Here is a 23,073-nt window from a genome sequence, read left to right on the forward strand (position 1 = left end):
GGTGGCATGGGGACGGCGTAAAATTGAGCGGCAAGTTCCAGGAGGCCTACCCGCCCCGATTCCGCCTCCAAACAAATTTATGGAGGTCCGGCGAGGGATGGAAAATGGCCCGCCCGTCCGAGGCCAATCAAGACCCTTAAGTGGCCACTTAACAGCCACTTAAGGGCCCTCACCCGCCTCCACGGGTATTTTACTTGTGGCAAGCGGGTGTGCTGGGGACATGAAAGGCCGCCCAGCTATAGCTGCCGAGCTTTCCGCACCCTGGGGTGGGGACGGGCATGGCAGTTGGGCACAGGGTGCCTGATTGAGGGCTGCCCTCGCCTCCCAACCCACCCCCGGGATCCAAGACGCCCACCTCCCCCCAAAGGACCACCCTAGCCTCACAAGGGCATGACCAATTCTCATGGTGAGGCAACCCAAACTTACCTTCAGTTCCGGCTCCTTGGTATCCTCCTCAGTCGGCTGGCTGCAGTCCCAGCAGTGGCCACCGCTCCCGGTGGTGCTGCTGAGACTAATTGCTGCCGGCCTGCTGATTGGCCGGCAGCTCACTGAGGTGGGACCTCCTCCCTCAAGTGGGTGGAACTCCCGCCTCAGGCAATTTAACGTCTGGGGACCTGTAAATTTCGGGAAGGATTCCCAGGCTGGGCGGAAGCAGGTTCGCCACCGGCATTTACGTCGGACTTTGGCTCCCATCCTACCACTGTAAAATTCTGGCCACTGCGTCTTCGACCCCTCAACCATATCATCCCTTTGCAGCACTGTAATAGCTCATTACATTTATTTTTTAAGTAGAAGATCTTTGATGATTTTGGTGCGAAGAAACTTCCTTAGTGCCCTCTTTACACAATTGTGTTTGTCCCCTCCACCACTCAAAAATATGTTCCATATTAGAACTTATTTGAGTACTCTGGATCTAGTTGGTAAAGGGGTTTCTCTAATTTTGTCAAGTCATTCTCCTAACTTTTCAGCAGTTATACTGGTTAAATGTCTTATTAGCTGTTGAGAAGTGTTAAGGCATCATTATTATTTCCGATGCAGCATAATTGGAAGCTATTTTTTCACAGACACAAACAAAATGTATTTTTGAGAATCTGCATTTTTAAATCTGATTCCTACAATTTTGATAGCAGATCATAAATTAAGAAGGAAATAGGTATTTCTCCTTTTTTCAAATAAAGAAAACTATAGCCTTATATATTTTATGTTTAATGTACTCTTTATCCTATATATGAAGCTTTGACAATTTAGTGAAACTAAAAAACTAAATTTAGAGTTAATCAAAAATCTAAATTAACGTTCTGAGTCAGAAAATTGGAGTTTCACAACATTAATTAGGAATCGTGGTTTTGTAACTCATACGATTTTGTTTTATCCAATCATGTTTAGGATACACAAAATAGTTGTTTGTATATTAATTGTTTTTTACTTTGAACTATTGTGATACTAAAATTAGCCACTACAGTATTTCTCGAGCAACTGATTGTGTGAAATGAAATTGTCGCACTCTCCAATTACAGACATTAACCACAAAGACGGGCTTTTCCTTTTAATCAGCGCACTTTCACTTAAATAGTAAAAAATGCACATGTTTCTGCTGTGCTAATTATCCACTTTCCTGCCTATGGCAGATGCAGTGAGGCCCCTAAGGCATGATGTGTTTATTTGTCTCTGGATAATTCTTAATGTTGCTTAGCAACAAATAAAGCCATTTTTCTTGGGACACCCACCTGGACAAATTATACAAATCTATTCAGAGTTCCTAGTGTTTTTAATAGGTCCGTGAATTGCAAATCGAATTTACAATTAGAAGGGGCCAGTGAAATATAACATTTTCATTATTTTTGAAAATTGTAATAATATTGAGCACTGTTAATTAACAAAGCAACAGGATAAACAGCAGCTTCTTCCTGGGTCTCCAGTCATGTTGCTTCAGAGACAGGTTTGTGAAAGTGGACCAAATCAGCCTGCTAGTTTTTAATTGGTTTTTGCTGGTTCTTTGTCTACCCATCTGTTGCAGTGCTTTCCTCTGGCAGAGGATGGCCAAAAGTCAGAACAACAGAAGGAAACAGTATTCCAGTGTGGCACAACATGTTAAAATTACAGCTATAAAGCTATCTAATCTTGGGGTGGGGAGGGGTGGCTGCAGAAACCAAAACAGACCTTCCATTTTTGTACATCCCCAGCTATGCAAAATGAATCTCTTCCATCTTTCTATGAAATTACATTTGTTACTTACTTAAGCCATGTATTTGAGAAGGGGATAGGGTGAAGAAGATCAACTACAAAGGAGATTTTTGGAACTCTGCTGCTCTCGTTAAATAATTAGAATAGACAAGCACAAAGACAAAATACTGTGGATGCTGGAAATGTGAAATACAAATAGGAAATGCTGGAAATACTCAGCAGGTCAGGCAGCATCTGTGGAGAGAGAAACAATTGACATTTCAGGTCATTGTAAGGTGGGCGGCACACTGGCGCAGTGGTTAGCTCCGCAGCCTCACAGCTCCAGCGACCCGGGTTCAATTCTGGGTACTGCCTGTGTGGAGTTTGCAAGTTCTTCCTGTGTCTGCGTGGGTTTTCACCGGGTGCTCCGGTTTCCTCCCACCACCAAAAGACTTGCAGTTGATAGGTAAATTGGCTGTTATAAATTGCAATTGGCTGTTATAAATTGCCCCTAGTATAGGTAGGTGGTAGGGAAATATAGGGACAGGTGGGGATGTGGTAGGAATATGGGATTAGTGTAGGATTAGTATAAATGGGTGGTTGATGGTCGGCACAGACTCGGTGGGCCGAAGGGCTTGTTTCAGTGCTGTATCTCTAATAATAAAATAATAATAATCAGAACTGGGAAATGTTAGAGATGTAGCAGGTTTTAAAAAAGTATAGGGGCAGGGACAGCGGCAAATGAGGAAAGAATAAAAGGATCTGGCATAGGATGGTAGGCAGGAGATATTAAATGACAAAAGGAATGATGCTGCCAGGCAAAGGGTGAGGATGATGGTAATGGGACACGTTAAGAAGTAAAAGATGAGTTCAGAGGAAGTGTAAACGGCAATTGTAGAATCATTATCAGTACCTGCTGTCTGAAAAATGGGAGCAGTGGTTATGATCTGAAATTTTTGAACTCAAGTTGTAAAGTGCCTAATCGAAAGATGAGGCGCTGTTTCTCAAGCTTAAGTTGAGTTTCATTGGAACAGTGTAGGAGGCTGAGGTCAGAGTGGGAGTGGGGCAGTGAATTAAAATGGTAAAGCGATCAGCCAATCTGTGTGGTCTGCCCAGTGTAGAGGAGACTGCATTGTGAGCAGCGAATACAGTATACTAAATTGAAAGAAGTACAAATAAATCGCACCTTCACCTGGAAGGCGTGTTTGGGGACCTGGATGGTGGGAAGGGAGGAGTGCTGCATCCATCAACCGGCTTAAATAAATACATCCCCCATGTCCTACCAATTAGCATATAAAAACTCTCGTTCCTACAATTAACCAAAATAAATATACTTGGACATACATAGAAGTTACAAAACAGAAACAGACCACTCAACTCAGCCAATCCATATCGGCATTTACCTTCCACCTGAACAGACAGTTCTAATTACATTATTCACCCAGTTCTCTCATCCCTTCAACACCCTTTGCTTTAACGATCTATTCAGTCCAAACTTGACAAAGATTCTGGAACAGCTATACACTCTGGAAATGAATTCCATGGCCTCACAACTCTTTGTAGGAAGAAGTTTCTCTTGACCAGAAATCTCTTGCATTTAATCTTGTATGTATGGCCCCTCAATCTTGACTCCTCAACCACTGGGAACCGTCTGCTTCTATCTACCCTGTCTGATCCTTTCATATTATTAAACACTATTTCACCGATTTGAGGTTCAGATTCATGTGACATTAAAAGCAGCACTTCAATTGGATAAGACCATAAAAAAGGGTTTTATGGCAAGAGGTATGGAGTATAAAAGATGAGATGGTGAAACAGTGTAAGACCACAGTTGGAGTACGGTACAAATTTGGGCTCTACTGTTTAGGAAGGATGGTGCGGCAATAAGCTGGGTACAATGAAAATTCATCAGGGCACTGCTTGTTATGAAGAAATACGAGTGCAAATAGAGATTTGAAAAAACTGGGGTTGTTTTCATTAGAATAAAAGAGATTACAATGTGAGACCAATTCTGGCCTGTTGCTCATCCCCAATTTTCATCACTCCATCATTGGTACATGCCTTCAGCTGCCTACGCCCTAAGCTCTGGAATTCCCTCCCTTAAACCTCTTAGTCTCTCTGCCTTTATGTCCTCATTTAAACTACTCCTTAGAACCTACCCCTTTGACCAAGCTTTTGATCACCAGTCCTAATATTTCCTTATGTAGCTCAGTGTCAAATTTTGTTTGATAACTTTTCTGTCAAGTGCCTTTGAGCGTTTTACTATGTCAATAGCGCTATGCAAATGTAAGTTGTTGAGGTGTTTAAAATTATGATGGGATGCAACACAATAGGTAGAAACAGAGGCTTAGAAATTTGATCGCGCAGCACCTTCAGGCCAAAAACAGATGCAGAACATTCCAATATGACTTGCATTCTATGCATTCATTCCGTGCTGGTTATGCGCCGTACACTATAATCAGTTTGTATGCCCTATAGCTGTCCAGGTTTGTATGCCCTATAGCTGTCCAGGGCTCCCAGCGAAAACGGGTGCTAGGCACAATTACCATTGAAAATCATGGGCCTAATGCCTATTTCAGGCTCTTCCCTTTTTTAAAAGTTTATGATATTTCGGCTTCTATCTTAATCCAATTATAATCATTTATTTTGCTATCTGATAATTTAAAGGATAAATTTAAGTGCTTTTAACTTACAGTTTTGTTGTGCATGAATACTTCAGTGTGATTGGTTCCTTATCTGCTTGCTGACATCACTGCTGCTACATGCCAGGATATCCCCTTGACTTTGCACCAGATGCCATCAGAAAAGGGGGGGGAAAAAACACACCACAGAGATTGTTAGATCTATGTGGCAGCTTTCTACCAGCAATGAGTGCCCTTTCTTTGCTGCTAACCACAAAATCCAGGCCATTAGATTAATGGTAAAAGGTCAAGAAGAGGGGAAACTTATTTTACAGATGGTTGTAAGAATATAATGCATTACTAGAGTTAATGATTGAAGCGGACACCTTATCTTGGGCAATCATTTCTTGCCTTGCCAGTGATGCCCACATCCCGTGAACGTATACATTAAAAAAAGGCAACATGTAAGAAGAGGTTAAATAGGCAATTGACGGAAAGAGAGGGATGGGTACATGGGAATAGTATTACTTGTGTGGAGGATTAACACCAGCACAGATTTAGGGCATATGGCCTGTTTCTGTATAATTTTGTGAGCAGTGGATGGTATGTTTTGAACTTTGGGAACAGTCAGATGTACCCTTCTGATACTATAAATTGCTATGTTCTTATCCAATTTATGCATATTAAGAGTATAATATAAAGTTTTGAGGAATTAAAATATTTTTATTCCATAAAGTTATCTTGTATACTTCTCAACTTTCAATCTAACTACTAAGATACGATCAACAAGTGCTCGTATTTCTGTTGAGTTAGACATGTTATTTTCCATAAAATTGCTGTCAGTGATTCATTTTGTGCACAAAAGTATGTAGTATTAAACTAATAATTTTATATCTCTGAAGGATGACAATAATTTAACAACTTTTCTGTGGCAATGATAGTTTTACTCCTGTATAATGTATATTTTCAAATTGTCAATTGACTGACATCAGTTGGCAAAACTCTTGCTCTAGCCAGAGTCCCAAAGGACCATAGGCATCTCTCCCCATTAGAGAGAAACAGCTGGTGATGTATAGCTTCAGGATCACTACTCCTCAAGCATGGGGCAAGGCAAGGATGCAGACCTCCATGAACGACCACAGCTAGTACGGGGATTGAACCCACACTGTTGGCATCTTTCTGCATTTCATGCTAGCTGTCTAGCCAACTGAGCTAACCAAAAGATAGAAAGAATATGTACAAATATTGAAATAAAAGCAAAATACTGCGGATGCTGGAAATCTGAAACAAAAACAAGAAATGCTGGAATCACTCAGCAGGTCTGGCAGCATCTGTGGAAAGAGAAGCAGAGTTAACGTTTCGGGTCAGTGACCCTTCTTCGGAACCGACCCGAAACGTTAACTCTGCTTCTCTTTCCACAGATGCTGCCAGACCTGATGTACAAATATTGTGCCTGTTTCAGCTAAACAAAATAAGTGACAGCCATTCGCTGGTTCATTCCTCAGGGCAATGCCTTTACCAATCAGAGGCAAGCTGCCTGGTTTAAATGTCAAACAAAGCTCGGCAGTTAACTGTCAGTCAACGTTAACTGGTGCATTCTCCATGGCAACGCCTCTACCAATCAGAGTTCACTTCCCAACCAATCAGCATTCTCTTCTCATACTGTATAAATTTGTTGTTTTCCTGTACATTGGTATTCTTGCGGATTGTCCTCATGAGTGCTAGAAGAAAAGCATCGACATAATGTCTCTATTTTCAGCAATTTTCTATTTTAGTTTTTCATCCCCCACCCACACACACAAAACTGAAGGCTGCCTACGCCTTTGGGAATCACACTCAAATTACTCTGTCAGAAATCAAAACAGAACATGCTGGAAACACAGAGCAGATCAATCAGGCAAATTAGCATATTTTCTAACCACTGCATGCTGGTCAAGTGACTTCAGGCCTATTGTTGGCTAAAAAACATGAGCAATTTTTTTTTCATTGGCTTCTGTTTATATTAATGCTCTTTTAACGTAACCTTATTTTAGCACTATTTACTTGATGAATCTGGCCATACATGACATTTTATTTATTTAGAGATACAGTTTCTGTTACTCTGTCTGCAGTGTGGCAAGGTCATGTAACCATTTTAAAACACAAGGGGGGCTAAATTGAATAGCCCCGAAAATGGGTGCAGGGATCGTGATACATGATTAACCAGCGCCCATTCAACATAATGCAAACAGCATGCCAACTTTGTGCTGCCTGCTTATTTGAATGATTGCTGTCTGCAGCCTGTGCTATCCATGCTGTTATTTGGCTGCAGGCATCGACAGGGCCCAACTCTTAACTTGCGAGCACCAGTTAAAACTAGCTTTCATTGCTTAAAGCTAGCCTGCACCTTTTAAAGTGGAGATGCATTGTCACTGGAGCAGATGCTGGCAGTCATGCAGGAAGTGAATCTGACCTGGGAAACAGTGAAGAATGTCACAACATAGGAGAGAGCAAGTCCAAGGTTTTCTGCATCTCCTCATTAAAAGGTCCAGGCCTTGGAGGCCTTGGTGGAGGAGGTGGAAAGTAGGAGAGATGTTCTGTATCCATAGAGGGCCAAAAGGCCCTTCAGACTCATGCTGAAAAGGCAACAGGAACAGATAGCCACGGAGGTCAATGCCAGCTGCCAAGCCACGTTGAGTTAGATGCATGGCTGCAAGAGATTCATTGACCTAACACGAGTGGTCAAGGTTAGTGAATGCATCTTCAAATGCCCTATCCGACCAACTGCACCACAAGCCTCAGACACTGCTCAATGTACCAGACCCCCATCACTCACCTACCAACAATCTCTACAGATCTCTACAGATACAGGCCTCATATCTAACAGCACCTTACCCTCACATACTTAGCATTGCTGCAAGCCTCACACCCTTATCTCACAGCTTCCACACACTGCCAGCTATTCAACCATGACAGTCACATCAGTCAAACAGATTGCACAACACTCACTGAAACACTTCCCTCTCTCCTGCAGGACAAGGTAGTGGACAACTGAAGGCAGCAAGAGGTAACTTGAGGGGGACAGGCGCACCAGCATGTCCAAACCTGTATGGAGGAGATGATGCTGGCCATTATTGGGACACCCACTGCTGAGGCCATGGCCAGCAGCGGGGCTGAAACCGTCGAAGATTTCAGTATCCTCATACCTAATCCTGTTTCTCACATCCCACTCCCCACTCATGCCACAATCTCTTCTGATTTACAAGCTGCAGATGGTGTAAACATGCAGCTCTTACTTCCCCACCTCCCCTCATTACAACCTTACCCTTGAGCCTTTTTCCTTTCAGGTACCCAAGAACTGCAGCCTTACCAGGTAGTGGAGGAAGACCAAGAAAAGAGTGATGATGATGAAGACACACAGTCACTTGAATTTATACTCACAGATCAGCTATTGCTACTGCATGTATCTTAGAGGATAGATTAGAGAAGGGATCTGCATGTGCTGAAACACCAGGCATAAGTGGCCTACATCCAAGGCAGGGGACAAGGATAGCGCAGGTACCAGCTCTCCAGAGGACGAGGCCACACTTGAGTTCTGCTGCAGAGGACTTGGATGAGTACTTCAGTACAAAAGAATGCTGATGGTTATGCACAACATAGTGCATGGGGTATTGAGAAACCTGCCAGAAAGCCTACAGTCGGTGTTGAGGAGCGTGGAGGAGTCCAGCACCAACTTGGCACAGGGCTTTGTGCAGAGCTTGGAGCCCATCCTTTCCAGCATGAATGTGCTGCCCAATTCTGATCTCACTCTTGTGGATCCAACCATGGTGCAGCATCTGATGGCCAATGTCACAGCTTCCATTGCAGCACAAACATCAACCACCCAACATCTGAGTGCTGCAGTGGAAGCTCAGACTGCTGTTATGCAAGGCCAGCTTGAGACCATCGTGGCTGTGGATTACAGTGTTCAAAGGGGCTTTCTGGGTGTCACAGCAGTCCAGCAATCCGTCCTCCAACAGATTATTAGGATTGCTAATGTGCCACGCTGGGGGAGTGGTAGTGCCTCCATGGAACATGACCTTGCTGTCCTGTTTCAGGAAGACAACATTCTTCCTCCCACACCTGCCACTCCACTGTCAACCAGCCTGTCAGCCAGCCAGCATAGACTGCTGCCTCCCAAGACAAAATGGTGCAGTCTAAAGCCAGGCCTTCTAGGCCCAGAGCTCTCGGCGTCATCCTCCAAGGCCATCTGCAGTCTCTTCCACTGAAAGTCAATAGCATTCCACCAGCCATGCTGCAGCCAGTGGGGTAGCACTGCGTAAGAGCACTAGAACAGGCAAAGGCACATGGAAGACAGGCAAAGAAAATGCGCAAGGGTGATCAGTTAACTTTTGTATACAATATGGCGTCATTTCATTTACAAATTTGGTTGGAATGTTTATTTTGTGATGGCTTTTATTTTTACATTGTGGCCATGTGGATGCTTTGATGGTCAATCAAATGATGTTGCCTGGGCTGGAGCATTTCAGCTGTCAAGAGACGGGATAAGCTAGGGTTGTTTTCCTTGGAACAGAGAAGGCTGAGGGGGGACCTGATTTAGGTATACAAAATTATGATAGGGTAGATAGGAAGAAGCTTTTTCCCTTAGCGGAGGTGTCAATAACCAAGGGGCATAGATTTAAGGTAAGGGGCAAGACATTTAGAAGTGATTTGAGGAAACCTTTTTCACTCAGAGGGTGTATGGAATTTGGAACACACTGCCTGAAGAGGTGGTAGAGGCAGGAACCCTCACAACATTTAAGAAGTATTTAGATGAACACTTGAAATGCCATGGCATACAAGGCTACGGGACAAGTGCTGGAAAATGGGATTAGAATAGATAGGTGTGTGATGGCCGGCACGGACACGATGGGCCGAAGGGCCTGTTTCTGTGCTGTATAACTCTATGACTCTAATGACAGAGGGAAGGACCTGTTGAATGGGGAATTGGATTATGTTTTATCACACTCTGATGAGTTCTTCATGGACAGCCCGAGCAGAAAGCAGCTGCCTCGGTTGCCTCCTCCCTTCCTCTTCCGCCTCCTCCTCCTCATCATCATCATCATCATGCTCCCTTTCCCCATCCACCTCCTCATGGTCCTCAGCTGCCCATCGTGCAGCTGGTGACGAGAGCTGGCCCCTCATTATGGCAAGATTGTGCAGCATGCAGCAGACATATCTTGACACCCACTCTACCAAGTACTGCAGAGCTCTTCCACAGCAGTCCAGGCAGTGGAAGTGTCGTTTAAACACACTAGTGCTCTGCTCCATCACATTTCATGTGGGAGCATGGCCTTCATTATATGAAGGGATCGGCAATAAATGCTGTCCTTGCCAGAGACGTCCACATTCCAAGAAGAAATTTTTAAAAATGGTGCAGTGTGGACTGGACTCATTAGCCATGCAGTCAGCTCTTGTCACCCAGAACCACACTTTTGTTTGTTGTGGTGCCTCAAATGCAACTGACATAGTGGACTGCCGCAGAATGAAGGCATCATGACTGCTACCAGGAATCGGGGGAATGACTTACATGATTCATTGTCTATGGTCACGCACCAGCTGGATCTTGAGTGAGTGGAGTTCCTTTCAGTTCTGTTACAGGGCCCAGTTGATAGGCGCCGCCCGCAAAGGGATGTGTATGCAGTCAATATGGCACTGTGCAGTCTGCAGTCTTGGTGAAGCTGTGTGCTCGCTCTGCCTGCTTGTCTTTGGCAAAAGAAAATGAAATGCAATTAGCTGCCATTGAATGGAGTGCCTCAGTGACATTCTTTATGCAAAGTGCTGTGCGTGCAGCCAGTGGCATCCTGCAACATGGGAAAGTCTGTAATCCTATCAAAGCTGCGTTCTCACTCCGCCTGCTGGTCTCTATCGAGAGAGAATGAAACGTAGTTAGCTCCCTTTGAATAGAGAGCTTCAGTGATTTCCCTTACACAATCGTGGATGGCAAACTGCGAGATGTTGCAAATATCTCCAACTCCAGCCGAGAAGGAGCCAGATGCAGAAAGGTTCATTGTAACAGTCACCTTCACAGCCACTGGCAATACTTGTCCTTCTCTGAGCTGTGGCTGCAGCAGGGTGCAGATTTCAGTAAGGATTTCTTTACTGAAGAACAGACGTCACACACATTGGCCGGAATTTAATTAGTGCAGTGGGGGCCCTGACAATGGGCCTGAAGTCTTGGGGGCACCCCCACTTCATCTGACTGTGGAACCCCCGGTTTCATTTACCGGCTGTTCAGCGGCTAATCGGTTGTTGTCCGGGCTCTCGTCCCTTCAAAGGATGGATGCCAGCCCCCAAGAGCTGCAGCAGCTCAGCAGCGCCACTGAAAGCAGTGGCAACTGCTGGGACTGCACCTAGCAGAGAGCATGCCATTGGAGCAGGCCGTCCTCCGAACCAATAAGTTAGATCTGGGATCACTGGATCTAGTCACGCAAGCCCCGGCGAGGTGGGAGTGAGGTGGGAGTTGGTGAGGGTGGTGGAGGGTTGCCGTGGGGGCAGCCTTTGCCGGGGGACCACAGAGTGCCCATTTAGGAGGCTACACCACCCCACACCCCCTGTGAGCCTGCAGGGAGGCCACCAGGCTTCACTCAGTGGTCTCTTCACGTATTGAGTGGGCCCATCAGCTGCTGATAAATGCCAGCAGCGGCGGGAAGAGGCCCTTAATTAGCCCCTTAAGTGACTCAGTTTGCCTCTGGGCAGGAGGTCTGTCCCCCACCTTCCCTACCACAGGGAAAATGCCATGGTGGCAGGAAGAGGACGGGCACTCCAATCCCACCTTTCCCCTTTCCTTGCCATTTTATAAGCACCCCCCACTCCGCCACACCTCACAGTCCATCCCTTGAGGGCTAGTAAAATTTATCTCACTATTCCTTGCTGAAGTTCCGTTAAGAAAATTGCTCCCTGAGCACCCTGGGCAGATATGGCCTCCTGCCAAGAGACCTTCTCCTCCTCCCTCTTCGAGCAGCCTCTCCAAATCATCCTATATTCAAGGGAAATGTCTACTACTGCACCCGTGTCCGGGAGCAACTGGTTTGTGCAAAAACCTTGTAGTCAGCGACAACTTTAAACAACTATAGATAGCTCCAAAACTTGGAAAATCATAACAACAACCAGAATAAGTATCAACCAGCAACTAACCTGTAAGTTGTCGATGATCGCTTTAAATAGTGCTTGTGGGTTTCCTTCCTGCTGCTGAACATGTTTTTAACTGTGCAAAGTTAAGAGACAGCATTAGCTGGAGCGTTGAGCTCCTAAGTGGTATTGCTTGCATCAAATTAAAGTTGCGCGCTGATTGACACCACGATCTGCCTGCTCCACATAATTTTGGCGGTTGTTCACTGCACCCGCACTAGCCTTCACCAATATGGCATCTGACACAATTTGCCTTGCAAATATGCCACAGATGCTACTTTGGAGTTCTTAATGCGTTCATAGAGCTGGATTTTATGGGCCCCCCTTGAGGCAGGGTTGGAGGCGGGAGGCACGGACAATCGCGGTGGGGGACAGAGGGCCGTTGCCTTTCTGTCACCAAGCAAACTTACCGGGGACGGGATAGGCTAACGACGACCTTCCCGCCCAGAGTCCAATTGAGGCTATTAAGTGGCCTATAAATGGCCAATTAACGGCCTCTCCCTGCTTTTGTTGTGATCTTACGAGCAGTGAGGGGTGCCTCTGCCAGGTGTAGTTCTGTAGTCAGTTATATGAAAAGGAAGAATGTGCAGGGTTATGGGAAGAAGGCAGGGGAATGGGACTGAGGGAATTGCTTTTTCAGAGAGCCAGTGCGGACACGATAGGCCGAATGGCCTCCTTCTGCGCTGTAACAATTCTGTGATTCTGTGGGGCGGGCACCTTGTAACATGAGGCGCATTCCCTGCGGAATTGGGGGCAGGCTCCCTCCTCCATGGGCAATCTGTGGGCCACGGAGGAGCCGTGCCAGGAATGGTTTTACCTCCTGGGACCCCCTCCCCCTGGACTGCATGGCCAAAGCCCCCCCACGCTCCCCTCGCCGGGTCCTTCCAGATGGCCCCAGCGACCCCACCTCACTTAGCTGAGGTCCAGGGGTCCAGTGCTAGGCTTGTGTCCAAGGCCTCTGCTATACCGGCAGTGATCACCGTTCCCGATGGCACTGCCGATACTACTGAGCTGCCGGCCCTCTGATTGGCCGGCAACTGTTTGCAGTGGAATCCCCGTCTTTAAAGGGACAGGGATCCCGGCTCGTGAAACTTAGATTTAATAGCTCTGGGAGTGGGAGGTGGGGGGGTGGGTGGGGAACTAAAAAGGCAGAGGTGGGCTTTCCCCTGCCATTTTGGCTCGGTACCAGCAGTGCCGCCTCCAACACAAAATCCTGACCAAAGTTCCCGAAACACAGTCAGTAACAAGCCCAAGTTCTTGCCAAAAATATTATAACAGCTACATATGAAACTGTGACAGACTGTAATAATGTCCTTTAAATGCAGCAGGTTGATTCAGTGCAGAACAATTGGAACTCGTCACCTTGAGTGTTGAGTGTCCCGTACACTCTTCACAACACATTTGTCAGGCAACATGTGTAAGAAATGGTTTCCTGTGCTCTGTTGCTGAATATTATAAATTGGAATCAGAGAAATGTGACAAATGGCACAGCATTTTCAAATGATAAGAATTATCTTAATCCATTTTTTAAAATAGACAAGTTGAAGGAAAAGATCATAGAATCATACAATACTGAAGGAGGTCATTCAGCCCATCATGTCTTTGCTGGCTCTTTAAAAGAGCTATCTAATTAGTCCCACTCCCCTGCTCTTTCTCCATAGTCCTGCAGTTTGTTTTCCTTATAAAATATTTATCCAATTCCGTTTGAAAGTTACTATTGAATCTGCTTGCACCATCCTTCCTGGCAGTGCATGCCAGATGGAAGATGAAATTCTTTTTGAAAGAAATGTAATTACAAATGTAATTTCGATGCACTAATGGTACAGCAGTCTGTAATGGGCCTCTTGTGCTATAGGACAATAATTTCTCTCTAAATGTATTGATTTTTGCCACAAAGCAGCCACATATCGTGTTGTTCCGAAGATAGGCTCACTGCCTCTGTGGAACTTCTGCACATTACAGAGACCAATGGGACTGGCTGGGTTGAGAATTGCTGTAATAATTAATTTTGCTATTGCAGGTTAGGTCTAGAGGGCACTTAAGCAAGCCTTTATTATGTTTAAGGCTCAAGGCTACATGTATATTGAGTGGCACTTTGGGTTGTCTGCATCATTGGTTAATTTTCTGAGCAGCATTCTGAGCAAATACTATAATGATAGAATAGGACTGAAGGCTAAACTTTTCTCATTTGATTTGCTCAGGTGCATAATATATTCAAATTTTAATAATTTATAGTATAAACTGGTAATATGTTACAAATATGTTTAGTTTTGGTCACCTTCTCACTTTAAATTCCTCGCCTATTTTGCTTCAATCCAGTATTTTTGCATGTCCTGCAGCACTTCCATTGGAAATGTGGAATAAATTGCATTGCAAGCTGACACCTATTCTGACTCTTGCTGAGAACACCCAGCAGGATAAACATTTATCAGGATAGTCGAGAATTAACATGATGTTTGAGTGTCTGACAACCTTAACCGTAGGGATCTGAGGCCAGTGTTTCTGCTGTTATATTTTTTTGGGGCAGTACAGTTTGTTTCTGTACATGCGCTAGGGATGGTACAAGACTCAGCCAGGGTTCCTCTTCCAATTGGTATCCAGTAACACTTGCTGAAAAGTATACAAATGCAAATTCAATACTGATGGCCCCCACAGTTACCAGCCTGTCCAAACCATATCACAGCACAAGTGAACAGTTTCAAGAGAGTGGAAAAGAAGTTTAGAAAATACCATTGGACCTAGTAGTTTGAATGTAATGATGATGAGGTGAGCTTCCAAGCTCATATCCTCTCCATTGCAAAGACCACCTCCGCAACATCATCCACATCTACCCCTATCTCGGCCCGACTGCTGCTGAAAGCCTCATCCATGCCTTTGTCACCTCCAGGCTCGATGATTCCAATGTTCTCCCAGCTGGCCTCCAAAATTCTACTATCCATTTCCTGTCTTGCACCAAATCCCTCTCATCCATATAGTCATTTACGGCACAGAAGGAGGCCATTTGGCCATCGAGTCCATGCCAGCTCTCCACGGAGCTATACAGTCAGTCCCACTCCCTAGCTCAATCCCCATCACCCCGTCCTTGCTGGCTCCCGGTCCTGAAATGGCTCCAGTCCAAAATTCTCATGCTTGTATTTAAATTCCTTCAAGGTCTTGCTGTTCCCTATCTCCAGAACCTCCTCCAGCCCTACAAATCCTTATTACCCCCCCTCCCCTCACCCCTTGCATCAAAACTCTCTGTTCCTCTCACTCTGGCCTCTTGAGCATATTCCTTTTCCTTCACCCACCATTTGTGGCTATGCATTCAGTCGTCTAGGCCCCACACTCAAATTTCTCCCCAACCCCCACCACTTCTCCACCTCTCCTTCAAACCCACTTCTTTGACCAGACTTTTGCACCCCCCCCCCCCCCACCCCTCCTAAATTAGGGTTGCCAACTCTGGTTGGATGCATTCATGGGGTAGCATTGCATGACCCACCCACCTTCATCCACCTTGCTAAGTCAAACAGCCTTTTTCGCCATCTCCAGTATTTTTATAACTAACAAAGATAATGAAAAAATCATCTTTTAATGCTCCAAAATAAACCAATGCATAACAAATGGCCTGTAACTTGCTTCAAGGACTAACTAAGTAGTCTCAATATTATAGCTGCTGTGATTGTCCACAAGTGGAAGGATACATTTTTGACTCAAGTGATTTATAGCTGTCTGAGCTCCAGAAATTGAGGTCTTGGTCAGATCTTTTTGATTTTTATTAAAGAATTACCATCCCCATTGAAATTCAAGCATATATTCCTTGCAGTATGATTTAGGTAGTAAAATGATGCAAAAAAATTATTTACAATTTCAAGTTGTTAACTTTAACTTCTTATTTTCTTTTTTCAGAATGCAATAGTTACTTTCAAGGAATTATGTGGCCTCTCCCCAGTTTCTAATCTAATACAGTGCTTTATGGCTTTGTCAACACTTCTGAACAGTGATAATATACCTATTGTGGTATTGAACCTAAAAGATGATTACCCCTCAATGGAGCCCCAAGGAGTAATCCCAGATGTCCTGAAGAAAGTCGTCACTGCATATGATGTAGTAAGTACCTGTACAGACCTGCACCGACTTCTCCATCAAAGCAGGGCATTTTGTGTTATCTTAGTCATTCTGACACTAAGAAAGAAACATACTTTCAGGGCGTTGACTTTAAATGATCTAGGCCTGTAATTTCTTGCTATTTGCGCAGAACTGTTCAATTAATACATGCTGCATTTGATGACTACTTTCACATTTACTGCATAACATTTCTATTCACTACAGGTGTCCAAAATAACTAAATTATTGTTCTGTAGTTAATGGATGACAATTGCACACTTCAGTTGCCTTTACAAGGACATAGAGCTGACAGATTTATTTTCTACTGAAAAGGGTAAGAAAGGCAAAGAAGATCATTAAAAAAGGCAATCTGGAACCTGGAAATTGGAAACCCTCCTGGTATTCCAAACATCACAATGACACACATATTCTACCATCCACTTACCTGCAGCTGAGCGCCCCTTTAAATACTGTCTCAGTGGCTCTGAAAGACTAGGCCTTAGTTGCGGGTTGGCAGGGACATCAGTGATTGGGTTGGGGTCCTATTTGTATCATATATGATTTATGAGGCTGGCGAAATCAATTTCCAGCTGTTTTCATGGTCACTGGATTTGCATTTTGTCCCAGTAGCAAACGTAACCTCACAGTGACATTTGTTTGCCCAATCTAACAAGTCAACACACATCATGTAATTAGGTTGTCTTACAAAGATTTCCTGTCCTGAGCCTCTTTAAGATTTGTTTTTTTAAAATTTGTTTCATGGGTTGTGGACATCGCTGGCTAGACCAGCATTTATTGCCCATCCCTAATTCCCCTTGAGATGGTGGTGGTGAGCTGCCTTCTTGAACCGCTGCAGTCCATCTGGTGCAGGTACACCCACAGTGCTGTTAGGGAGGTAGTTCCAGGATTTTGACCCAGCGACAGTAACTGAACGATGATATAGTTCCAAGTCGGGATGGTGTGTTCCTTGGAGAGGAACTTGCAGATGGTGGGTCTGCTTCCCTTGTCCTTCTTGGTGGTAGAGGTCATAGGTTTAGAAAGTGCTGTTGAAGGACGCGTGGTGAGATGCTGCAGTGCATCTTTTATATGGTACACACTGCTGCTACTGTGAGCCGGTGGTGGAGGGAGTGAATGTTGAAGGTGGTGGATGGGGTGCCAATCAAGCGGGCTGCTTTGTCCTGGATGGTGTTGAGCTTCCTGAGTGTTAGAGCCACACTCATCCAGGCAAGTGGAGTGTATTCTATCACACTCCTTACTTGTGCCTGACTTGTGCCTTGTAGATGGTGGACAGACTTTGGGGAGTCAGGAGTTGGGTTACTCGCCGCAGAATTCCCAGCCTTTGACCTGCTCTTGTAGCCACGGTATTTATGTGGCTGGTCCAGTTCAGTTTCTGATCAATGATAACCCCAGGATGTTGGTGATAGTGGGGGATTCAGCGATGGTAATGCCATTAAATGTCAAGAGGGCAATGGTTAGATTCTCTCTTGTTGGAGATGGTCATTGCCTGGCACTTGTGTGGCGCAAATGTTGCTTGCCAATTATCAGCCCAAACTTGGATGTTATCCAGGTCTTGCTGCATCTGGACACGGACTGCTTCAGTATCTGAGGAGTCGTGAATGGTGCTGAACATTGTGCAATCATCAGCGAATATCCCCACTTCTGATCTTATATGGAGAGAAGGTCATTGCAGCTGAAGATGGTTGGGCGTAGGACACTACCATGAGGAACCTCTGCAGCAGTGTCCTGGGGCTGAGATGATTGACCTCCAACAACCACAATCATCTTCCTTTGTGCTAGGTATGACTCCATCCAGCGGAGAGTTTTCCACCTGATTCCCATTGACTCCAGTTTTGCTCGGGCTCCTTGATGCCACACTCAGTCAAATACTGCCTTGATATCAAAGGCTATCATTGTGTGACAATAGTTTCAGTTTTAAGTTACTGGTTGAATTACTGCGCTGTCATGCTGCAGTATAGCCATGAATGGTTAGTATTCATGTTAGTCTCCTGGCAGGAGTGCATTCAATATGTTTGTTTTGATGAGGCAGCAGGACGTGAGTTGAAGGTTTTGAAATAACACTGGCAAATATGGGCCAGCTACTTGACATATTTGTTGCGTGGCCTTCTGCAACAGCTTATTTCAGGTCAGCCATCTTCTTTCAGACTTATATCAAGGTTCTTTGAGTCATACAAACACCATTACACTGTCTATCTTTTGTTGGGCTTGCTGTACCATCTGCTTTTGAGGAAGGTGCTCTTTTGTTTCATGCAGAGCACCCCTTCTTGCCTGCACTTACTGAATTAGCAGCTCCATTGCTGCAATGTTCAAGTGTGTAGTTTACAGGTGACAGCCTCCATTTCCATGGATATTTCACTGGTTTAAATGGCTGCTGAAGCTATTTAAATGCTACAGAACTGCTTAATATGTGCGACCACTGCACTGGCCAGCCCACTGTCAGAGTGGAGGTCTGCACAATTTACACATGCATTTTCTCTGTGATCTGCTGAAACCCGCTGAAATGTGAGTTAGAGTCTGCACTGTGTGGGAAACAGTCATCATTGTGATTTTCTCCGGGCTGGCCAATTAATAGCCAGACGCTGGGCTCGCCGTTCAATCAAGGATGGCGGGTGGGCAGTCTGGCTCTCAAAGCTGGAGGCTCAATCAGAGGCCTTCAAGCTTGAAAGGAGCAGTGGAATGCCATAGCAGGTAAGTGCTGGAGAGGGCAATATGGAGGCGCCCGCTCTCTAACATTTATAAAATCTAAATTTAAAAAATGGCTTTTGCAGCCAGGCCACCACTTTGGGAGCCCCTCTACAGGACAGCCTGCGGCTGCTGCAGCACCCAAACAGGCAAGGAGGCCTCTAGGCCTGCCTGGAGCGCCGGCCCCCGAGTCTGCTGCCAGGAGGCCACCTCCAGGCACCTAAACTGGTTTCCGCCACCTGCAGGTACCTGGAGGCCAACTGGAAAATCCCTGTTGGCCTCTTTTAATTGGCCTTAAGTGGCCCTTAACAAGCCATGTCAGCTACCCGCCGCATGTGGGCAGGTAGCCCTACTCCCCACCCCCACCCTCAATCCCGCCTCTGCAAAAATGACTGAAGGTTGAGATGGAGCCGGAAAACCAACACACCGGCTGGTGGGGCTATTTTTATCTCCAGCCCACCTCCGATCCTGGCCCCAGTGGGGTCTAAAAATCAAGCCCATGACTTGAGAAACAGGGGACCAGGGTGATTGGCAAGGAAGCATATTCCTGAAAACCATTAGCATTGTACAAAGTTTGTACAATTACAGCAATTTTCAAGATTAAAAATAATTGGTGTTAGGACTTGGCTATTGGGATTTATTGTAATTACAAGTTGCATAATTAATCGTCAGCGCATCTTGGTAAGGTAATTAAGAATTAACACATTGATGGATGGGCTTTTATAATTGTGATGTGCAATGAGTCATTTCCTCTCGGTGTAAAGAGAGTAGCAGATGTATTTGCAATACTCCATAACGTGAAGCAATTCTACAACACTTTGCTTATAGTTTTGTAAATTAATCAATAGATTAGGAGGGAAAGCAACTGGGCGGAGGCATTAACAAAGATGTTTCTCACATTAGGATTGAATCAGATAGGCTAATAATATTGAAACCATTGGTGAATTCAGTCTTCAGAGAATGAAAGAATGAGAGAATTTAATTGAAAGAACTGGCTGTCAAGTGGTTTTGATTCTACAGCCATAAATTAGGTCAGTCTTAGTTATTGACAACTCAAATACATCTCCATGACCAGTAAAGGAACAAGGAACACTGAGCTTAGAATCAAGTGCAGAAGATATTAGAAAAATGATCCCTAAATGAGAAATCAAGAAAGAAGGGCCTCTGCACCCACTGTCCTCCTGTCTTTCCTAAATCCTTCCCTCCATATAAAATTTCTTACCCATATTATGTGGAAACATAGAAAATAGGAGCAGGAGTAGGCCATTCGGCCCTTCGAGCCTGCTCCGCCATTCATTATGATCATGGCTGATCATCCAACTCAGTAACCTGTTCCCGCTTTCCCCCCATATCCTTTGATCCCTTTCACCCCAAGAGCTTTATCTAACTCCTTCTTGAAAACATACAATGTTTTGGCCACAACTGCTTTCTGTGGTAGCGAATTCCACAGGCTCACCACTCGCTGGGTGAAGTAATTTCTCCTCATCTCAGTCCTGAAAGGTTTACCCCGTATCCTTAGACTATGACCCCTGGTTCTGGACTCCCCCACCATCAGGAACATCCTTCCTGCATCTACCCTGACAAGTCCTGTTAGAATTTTATAGGTTTCTATGAGATCCCCCCTCACTCTTCTGAACTCCAGCGGATATAATCCTAACCGACTCAATCTCTCCTCATACGTCAGTCCCGCCATCCCAGGAATCAGTCTGGTAAACCTTCGCTGCACTCCCTCTATAGCAAGAACATCCTTCCTTAGATAAGGAGACCAAAACTGCACACAATATTCCAGGTGTGGCCTCACCAAGGCCCTGTATAATTGCAGCAACAACATCCCTGCTTCTGTACTCGAAACCTCTCGCTATAAAGGCCAACATACCATTTGCCTTTTTTACCCCCTGTTGTACCTGCATGCTTACCTTCAGCGACTGGTGTACGAGAACACCCAAGTCTCGTTGCCTATTCGCCTCTCTCAGTTTATAGCCATTCAGATAATAATTTGCCTTCCTGTTTTTGCTACCAAAGTGGATAACCTCACATTTATCCACATTATACTGCATCTGCCATGCATTAGCCCACTCACTCAACTTGTCCAAATCTCCCTGAACCCTCTCTGCATCCTCCTCATAACTCACCCTCCCACCCAGTTTTGTGTCATCTGCAAATTTGGAGATATTACATTTAGTTCCTTCATCTAAATCATTAATACATATTGTGAATAGCTGGGGTCCTAGCACCGATCCCTGCGGTACCCCACTAGTCACTGCCTGCCATTCGGAAAAAGACCCGTTTATTCCTACACTTTGTCTCCTGTCTGCCAACCAATTTTCTATCCATCGCAATTCACTACCACCAATCCCATGCGCTTTAATTTTACATGCTATTCTCTTTTGTGGGACTTTGTTGAAAGCTGTCTGAAAGTCCAAATAAACTACATCTACTGGCTGTCCCTTATCAACTCTACTAAAACACCCTGTCTTTTGGACCCCTGTGGTGTGATGCAGCGTGTCTGATGGGGGGAGGACCAGGAGGCAGCTGTGCCTGCCTATGAAGTTCCACGACAAGAGGAACAGCAGCCGGCTATGCCACGAAGGGCCCACCAGCGCCAGAGAGTGTTCAACTCAATTCAACTACCTCCAAATGTCCAAGTGGCATTATCAGTGAAGACTACAGCTCTCCAGGGAGGCCTTCACCGACTTATGCGCCCTGCTGCAGCACGAGTTGTGACTTATACATAACGTTGGTTAGGCCGCATTTGGAATACTGTGTGCAGTTCTGGTAGCCGCACTACAGGAAAGATGTGATTAAGCTAGAGAGGGTGCAGAAAAGATTCACAAAGATGTTGCCTGGTTTGGAGGGCTTGAGTTATAAAGAGAGATTGGATAGGCTGGGTCTGTTTTCCGTGGAGTGAAGGAGGCTGAGAGGGGACATGATAGAGGTATATAAAATTATGAGTGGCATAGATAGGGTAGATAGCCAAAGTCTGTTTCCCATGGTAGGGGTGACTAAAACTAGAGGGCATAGATTTAAGGTGAGAGGGAGGAGGTTTAAAGGGGATCAAAGGGCTAAATTTTTCACACAAAGAATAGTGGGTATCTGGAATGAGTTGCCTGAGGAGGTGGTGGAGGCAGGAACAGTAGTGACATTTAAGAGGCATCTGGACAGGTACTTGAATGAGCAAGGCATAGAGGGATATGGAATTAATGCAGGAAGATGGGATTAGTATAGCTAGGCATTATGGTCGGCATGGACGCGGTGGGCCGAAGGGCCTATGCTGTACGACTCTATAACTCCATGATGGGACTTGGGGGTCTTCCTATGCCAGTGGCCCTGAAGATGACAGTGGCACTAAACTTCTATGTGTCTGGATCATTCCACGGATTCACTGGAGACATATGTGGGATCTCCCAGGTAGAAGCCCACTACTGCATCAAGGAGGTGACCAGTGCCCTGTTCAAGAGGGCTGGTGACTATGTGCGCTACCGGACCAACCATGACAGTAAGGCGGAGAGGGTCATCGGCTTCGGGGCCATCGCTGGATTCCCCAGGTACTGTGATAGATTGCATGCACATGGCCATCAAGGCTCCCACAGAGCAGCCAGCCGCCTTCCGTTCCAACAAAATTAAACTGGTCTGCGACCACCGAAAGCGTATCCTAAAGGTGTGTACCAGCTTCCTGGGAAGCAGCCACAATGCCTACATACTTCGACAGTCCCAGGTGCCACAGCTTTTCAGGCCCCCCACTTGCCTTCAGAGATGGATTCTCGGGGACATTGAAGACTTGGCTACTGATGCTGGTGAGGAACCCTGGTACTGCAGCAGAGGAGAGGTACAACACTTGCCACAGCTCCACCTGAGCGACCATCGAGCAGGCCATTGGGCTGCTGAAGATGAGATTCCGTTGCCTAGATCAATCTGGTAGAGCCCTGCCATATGCCTCCAGTGAAGGTCTTGCATATCATGGTGGTCTGCTGTGCTCTGCACTGCAGAGGAGGGAGGCCTCGCATGATGATGACATGATTGAACAACACTCCTCCACTGAAGAGGAGGACATGGAAGAGGGTGATGAACAAGCAGCACTGGATGTTGAATCCCTTGCACCGGAGACCAGGCACATTGAGCCAAGGGGGCAAGAGACAGTCTCATACTTACCCGCTTCCAGCCACCACGATGGCCACTCAGAGTAAAAATAACAAAGGCTCACCTCAATGCATGCAGTTTGTCACCTCCTTTCTATTTGTCTTTCATGCCTAATGCCCAGCTGAACCACGCGCTATGACCCACAGGCGACCCTATTCAAATGAGGGCTGTGCCTTCATTGGCATCGACTAAAGGGGAAGAGCGAAGTCAGGAGCTTACA

The 23,073-nt window shown here is 45.5% G+C and overlaps 1 protein-coding gene across 2 annotated transcripts in view; it reads left to right on the top strand.

Moving 5' to 3' along the window:
- LOC137347347 (inactive phospholipase C-like protein 2) overlaps nucleotides 1-23,073 on the top strand; it is a 362,127-nt gene that overhangs the window by 218,077 nt on the left and 120,977 nt on the right. For both annotated transcript variants that reach the window (XM_068011820.1, XM_068011821.1), the window contains exon 3: nucleotides 15,819-16,019. In XM_068011820.1, coding sequence (XP_067867921.1) covers nucleotides 15,819-16,019 — 201 coding nt within the window. The remainder of the gene's footprint in view (nucleotides 1-15,818; nucleotides 16,020-23,073) is intronic.

This window comes from Heterodontus francisci, chromosome 2, assembly GCF_036365525.1.
Source record: "Heterodontus francisci isolate sHetFra1 chromosome 2, sHetFra1.hap1, whole genome shotgun sequence".
NCBI classification, from domain to species: domain Eukaryota; kingdom Metazoa; phylum Chordata; class Chondrichthyes; order Heterodontiformes; family Heterodontidae; genus Heterodontus; species Heterodontus francisci.